Source organism: Phocoena phocoena, chromosome 3 (assembly GCF_963924675.1).
Source record: "Phocoena phocoena chromosome 3, mPhoPho1.1, whole genome shotgun sequence".
Taxonomy (NCBI): Eukaryota; Metazoa; Chordata; class Mammalia; order Artiodactyla; family Phocoenidae; genus Phocoena; species Phocoena phocoena.
In genome coordinates, this window is record NC_089221.1 from 161088685 (window position 1) to 161095368 (window position 6684).

Consider the following 6684-nt stretch of genomic DNA (forward strand, 5'->3'; position numbering starts at 1 on the left):
GCATGTTGGGGAATGACCTAGAACAGGTCAGATGTGGGAAAAGAAATGAGATAATTGGCCAAAGATAAACAAAGACCCGGAAGGACTGTCCTATATAAGGGATTTGTATCAGCTCTTTACTGCACTCTTCCTCATTAGAGAGGTGGCCCGTACCCTTTCTCTCTAGGTGTGTATTTCTGCCTAGCTTTCTGTGTATTCTGTATTTCTGCCTGATTTAAATAAATAAACTTCTTCTCTGTGTGCCCTCCTATACACCACGGTGCTGTGTCTCTAATAATAAACTTTGTACCTGTTTTTACAATTTTTGCCTCCTTGAAACATTCCTGCTTTCAAATGGGGGAAACAGCCAGGGCCCCTTTGCTTCTAGCCTCTAGCCCCTGGTGGTATAGTGGCTAGGATTCCTGGTTTTCATTCAGGTTACCCAGGTTCAATTCCTGGGCAGGGAACTGAGATCTCTCTTCAGGACCACTCACTGCCGTCTCTCCGAGATCATAACCAGTTTATGTCGTGTCCTCAATGGCTATGTCATTCTTTTAAAGGTTGTGCCCTGCCCCTTTCCTATCTCAGTGTGGAGATCTATTCATCTTGTGGCTGCCTGAGACAAGCCTCGTAGATAAGTTCCCTCGTTTGTTAAACCTGCCACCTACAAATCCTGAGTGGTCTGCCTCTTTCTTTGGTTTCTCCTTGCCTTCTGTGTATGGGGGTCAGTTTCAAATTTCACCTGGGGAACTCCTGGGGTTGGGAACCAACGTTCCTCGTAAGCAGTGGGAATAATGGGGTACTTCAAGAGGACCCCATAGTCTTGAGATTGTAACGTGAAAGAAAGTCTTTCAGGAAGTTCTGAGGACTGTTCCACCGGTTAGAGGTCAAAGCACAGTTGTATAGTTTTTGAGTCAAGGTTTTGACAGTTTACGTAGTCCAGATCTGCACATACAAGGTGAGTAGTGGGTTATCATGACCCTTTACAGGATGGAGAAAGAAATGTTATTTCCTTAGGAGCTACCTTCCTGGCGCCAGAAGCTCTTTTCTTTCAAGCAGGCACTCCTGTGTTAAGGATATCTAGTTAACGTATAATGCAGACGCACAATGCACGCTAAAGGGGAGCAGGTAGTGGCCCAAACGGCAGAGAGAATTTTATGTTAAAAGTTTTTTTGTCCTGCCTTAAAAACAATTTTATTTCATCACAAATATAAAAACCATTATTTTTTTTTTTCTCACAGGTGGTACAAAAAACAGGCAGTGGGCTAACCCAGGATATTGTAAAAAATTGGAAAATATACAGGAGTAGATAATATTCTCTTCCCTAGTTTTCCATATTTCCCCCTGAGGCGTGTAAAAGCATGTAGCCATGCTAAATACTTTTATAACATTTAAAAAAAACTAATTGTATCTGTGAATAATTCCTCAAGTTACACGAAGATTTCATGGCTCAAATTGGTCCGTATTTTTCGTTGGACTAATCGCAGCATAACACATGAAAGTGTCCTTTCGGATGACCTCCTGGAGCTAGAATTGCGAGTTTTTCATATTTTTCCCCCAAATTTCCGTGAAACACCGACCGTATCTCTGGAGTAGAGGCTGAAACCGCAAGGAATTCTGGGGAATGTAGTTTTGGTTTGCAGCTAGCGAGACATTTCCGGCAGAAGTTGCTGGGCGTGAGAAGAAAGCGAGACAGTTTTCCGCAAACGTCGCTCAAAGGCCCACCGTGGGGTTGGGGGTTGGGTGGGGCGGAGGGTGGGCATGAAGGGTGTGGCTGCTTGTCCCTACGCGATTGGCCGGCGGCTTCCCCGGCACGCTCATACGGCGCTTCCGGTCCCCCGGTCTTGCAAGGCCGTCTGGGAGTTGTAGTTCAGACTTGCCCGAACTCCGTAGTCCAGCTGCGGCTAGGAGGTCAGAGACCGTCCCCCGCCTTCGGTGCTTGGCTTGGAGGATGGATCCGGGGTCCGGGGCCGACGCGGCCCCGTTGGCTGGTTTGGCCTGGTCGTCGGCCTCGGGGCCCCCGCCGCGGGGGTTCAGTGCGGTGAGCAATATCAGGGGACCAGGGACGAATAGGGAGAGAGGCGGCGACACCAGGGGCCGGGGGTTGAATGGGGGCAGAGTCGGCTGCGGCCGGGTAAGAGCCTGGCGTTGACCCGCATCCGCGCTGTAGATCTCCTGCACTGTGGAGGGGGCGCCCGCCAGCTTCGGCAAGACTTTCGGGCAGAAATCCGGCTACTTCCTGTGTCTCAATCCTTTGGGCAGCCTAGAGGTAAGGGGCCCTCACCTTCGGAGTCCCCGGGGTCCTCCCACTCCCCTTTGTCCATTCGCTGGGCTCTATGCTAGGCACACGGTCCCTGCTGCTGAGTGATTCTCGATGTATCCCCTCCCCTCCCCCCGCCAGAATCCACAGGAGAACGTGGTGGTCGATATCCAGGTCCTGGTGGACAAGAGCCCCCTCCCGCCGGGATTCTTCCCGGTCTGCGACCCCCTGGACTCCAGTGAGTCCCCTGTCGAAGGCGGGAGTGGGGTAGGGGGTCAGGGGCACGTTCGCGTCTCTGCGGGGAGGGTCCAGGAAAGGAATGGAGGGACCACAGGCATGCGATTTTTGAATTTTGGCCGCCCCCTTGATGCACTGGGTAATGACAGTGTTGGCTGAGGACTCAGAGCCCTGATCTAGGGCGGGACGATGTACCCCACCCTGCGTAAAAATGTGCCATCGGTACAGTCTCTGTTCTAGAGTAAGTGTTCAGTCAATGTGACCTGTTTTATTACTGTTACTACTACGCCTTCTTCTTACACTGTAGCTAAGCCGATCCACGCGCAGTTCTATTTTCCACTTCCATGCTTTTGCACACGGGCTCCGGTTACCCTGGAGCTGCTCTCCCAGACCCGACTGCTCTGCTTTCTAACCATCAGGCTCTCCCTGCCTCTCTATGCCCTCTCCATGTCTTGTCATTTATATTTGGCTCTCAGCATATATCTACTGGTACTGGACTTGGCAAACTTTTCCTGTAAAGGGCCAGGTAGTAAATATGTTAGGCTTTCCAGCCCAGATGGTTTCTGTTGCATATATATAATATATACCCCTTTAAAAATGTAAAAGCCATGCTTTGCTCATGAGCCAGACAAAAACGGATTTGGCTCATAGGTTGTAGTTTGCTGACCTCGGGATTAGAGGGCTGAGGGAAAGTGTGTCTGGAGGGCCAGGATGGGTAACCAGTTATGTCTGATCCCACAGCTACCCACCCTCACTGTGGTGCCCATGGCCACCCCATGAATGCTCCTCCATTTCACCAAAGATGAGCCTGCCCCAATGGCTCCTAAAAGCTTCATGGGTTCCCCTCCTATGGCTTTACCATTCATGATGTAACCGCTGCCCCAGCTCCATCCAGATGGCTGCCTTAAACAGCACCTTGGCGAGCGTTCTCCTGGAGCCATCTTTGGACCCCTTTCCTGCTTCTCCCCTTTTCTCCCCCTGTCCCTCACTCCCAGAGGCCTCCATGTCCAAGAAGAAACGCATGTGTGTGAAGCTGGTGCCCTTGGGGGTCGCGGACACAGCTGTCTTTGACGTCCGGCTGAGTGGGAAAACCAAGACGGTGCCTGGATACCTGCGAGTAGGGTAGGGCCACCCCCCAGCCCTCCTTCCTTGGCCTCCCAACCCCCCAACCCCAATACCCCTCTGACCCTCAGGGACCCCCATGAGTCCTTCCGTCCCTTCTGCCACCTCTCTGTGCCTCAGTTTCCACATGTTAAGGTGGGGACAGTTGTACCAATCTCGTAGGGTGATGGTGAGAACCAAATGAGTTGGTGTGTCTGAAGCACCCGGTATGGTGACTGCACCCATCATACTAGTTAGTATGTTGCCGCGCGTGTGGGCTGAGATGTGAGGTCACCGGAGGCCTGCCTTCCCCTGGCAGCTCTTCTCAGCCCTGGCTGCACACTGGGCCAGAGCCCCTTCTCTCTTTTCTCCTCCTCTAGGGACATGGGGGGCTTCGCCATCTGGTGCAAGAAGGCCAAGGCCCCGCGGCCAGTGCCCAAACCCCGAGCTCTCAGCCGAGACATGAGAGACCTCTCCCTGGACCCACCTGGCCAGCCCAGGTGAGTCCTCGGGCTCAGGGATGGGAGCGACCATGGGGTGGGGGGCGGTGGCTATCAGGCCTCTGACTTGGGTCATCCTGCCAACACCAGCAAGGGTGGCTTCCCAGAGCGGACGCTCTCGAGGCTGGGCTCTCGGGCGTCTACACTTCGGAGGAGCGACTCCATCTACGAGGCCTCAAACCTCTACGGCATCTCAGGTGAGCACAGAGCAGGGAAATTGAGGCACTGGGGTGGGGGTGGGGCTAGACTGGCCCGAGATTGTACAGCCAGGAAGGTGCAAGGGCAGGGTTGGACCAGGCCTGGGCTTCCCCCATTCTGTCAAGACTGGGAAAAGCCGAGACCTCCAGGATGGGCTTCTCAGGGTGGGGAGTGGGCAGGCCTCAAGTCTCCTGGGCCTCAGCTCCTTCCCCCGACCTGCTTTCCTCAGCCATGGATGGGGTTCCCTTCACGCTGCACCCCCGATTCGAGGGCAAGAGCTGTGGTCCCCTGGTGAGTCCGGGTCCGCCCCTCCCCACTGCGTTCTAGGCAACAGGAATCAGGGAGCATCGTCTGTGTAACCAGCACCTCAGCACAGAGGGGAGTTCCTGGGTGAGAGGAGGCTGGAGGCCAAGGCAAGTGGGCGGGAGGGTCTCCTGGAATGGGGGAGTCAGGAGGAGCAGCTGGATGCTGGGGGCGAGAGATGATGGCAGGAAAGAGGAGAGGACATTCAGGCAAATATTGAGGGGGCCCCTCCTTTCAGACGAGGGAACGGGGGTTCCACGTTGGGGTCCCTGCCCGAGATTGACATGCCCCTTGCCTGCCAGGCCTTCTCTGCCTTTGCTGATCTGACCATCAAGTCACTGGCGGACATTGAGGAGGAGGTGGGTGCAGGGGAGGGGGTGGGGTTGGGGGGGTGCAGCCCCCCCAGTCTCCCCTGGGTCCCTCTTCTCTCCCAGCTATAACCCACCTCGAGGGCTCCAGATCCCCATGCCCCACCATTTCTCTGGCACCCCAGTGGCTCCTCCTTCGCTCTGTGCTCTCCGCTCACCCCACTCCCCACCCCCCCAGTACAACTACGGCTTCGTGGTGGAGAAGACGGCAGCTGCCCGCCTGCCCCCTAGCGTCTCTTAGCCCCTCACCGGCCCCAGGGAAGAGTCCCCTGCCTGACAGCCCCGGACCGGCAGCTGCCCACCGCATTGAATCTTGGGAGCCTTGGCAGCGTAAGGCATTATGGACCCTCAGCCACCCAGCGGAGCAGCAGCCCTGGAGGAGGGGCCGGGAGCGGTCTGCTGGTTATGGGTCTCCCTGCCCCCCGGGCCCTGATGGGCAAGGCAAGGGGTAGGGGCTGGACGGAAACCAGTGCCTTCAAGTCATTTGTGTCAAAACTCGCTGGTGCCTGGAGGCCACGCGGGCGTCCTCCCTCCAGGAAATAAAACACCACGCTGTCCGGGCCGTCTGTAGTCTCCATTCTGACTGTGGGTCTCTGTGGCTCGCAGGAGCCAGGGACGGACGCACACCCAGCAAGCGGGTGAAATCCTGGAGGGCAGGGGGCGCTGCCACCACTCCCATTCTACAGAGGGAGAAACTGAGGCTCAGCGAGTGCCTGAGCCGGGATTCCGAATCACAGAGGGGACCGGGTCCCGCCCCTCCATCATTGCGCGTAACAGTAATACTAGTAACAGCTACCATTTATACTTCGAGGACCTTCTCACAACACCTGATGTACAGTATCTCATTTAGTCCTCCCCCGGCTCAGTGGGAAGCCCTGGTTGCGTGGCCATTTCACAGATAGGAAAACCGAAGCAGGAGGCGGCTAAATTCACAGCTGGGATTCCAACCAGAGCCTGCTCTCTTAACCACCAAGCTGTTCTGTGCGTCCCTTTTCCTCCGCTGTGTGGTAGACACAAACGGTGGATACGCATGAATTGCGGTAGTTACCTCCTGTAAAGTCGCGTGAAACTGAATTAGGAAATACTGTATTCCTCGGGAGATACAGGTAGGTTTTTGTAAGCCACTAGTCACATTTTGGTCAAGTAATCAATACATAACCTTGTTTTCTGTGCATTTCAAGACACCTTGTTTAATATACATGCTGCCGATTTGTTAACGGTGAACTCACGGCCACCAGCCCTAGAACTCACGTCTGAACAAAGCTCATCGGAGAGTATTTGCTCCCGGAGGCACATCCAGCCTTCTTGCACCTGGGGACACTAGATAGCTCTTCAGCACTACACTTGGGGGCCTTTGCAAACAGCAAAACTCACCAATGAAAAAGCACAAAAATGCAAAATGGGCCACTGGCTAGACCTCAAGAAGGATGCCTGTTTACAGTCAGAGCTGGAACAGGAAGGCAGGACATCGCCTTGTCCTACCACAGCTGGAACATGCACCTCTGAGGACTCAAATTTTTTCCGGCACTGTGCGTGTCCACCAATAGCCACAGAAGCACTGTGAGTATCGATCTGGGGGTCACAGATTTGAGCCAGTAGGAGAATCGGCGAATACGGACTCCACAAACTATTTGTGAAATGAACCACCCCAGGGCTCACACCGTCTCTCCCACGCATGTGCTTCCTTTTCTGCTCTCTCTTCCCCAGGTACCCATAGCGTCAGGGTGGCCCAGGTCAG

General features: G+C 54.6%; 1 protein-coding gene across 1 annotated transcript; it reads left to right on the plus strand.

Moving 5' to 3' along the window:
* Positions 1-1840: 1840 nt before the first annotated feature.
* Positions 1841-5504, plus strand: MVB12A (multivesicular body subunit 12A). The gene is made up of 9 exons (XM_065874707.1): positions 1841-2020; positions 2150-2248; positions 2381-2477; positions 3472-3598; positions 3958-4077; positions 4168-4274; positions 4505-4566; positions 4881-4937; positions 5125-5504. Exons 1-9 carry the CDS (start codon positions 1931-1933, stop codon positions 5185-5187), a joined length of 822 nt encoding a protein of 273 aa, XP_065730779.1. The 5' UTR covers positions 1841-1930; the 3' UTR covers positions 5188-5504.
* Positions 5505-6684: the final 1180 nt, after the last annotated feature.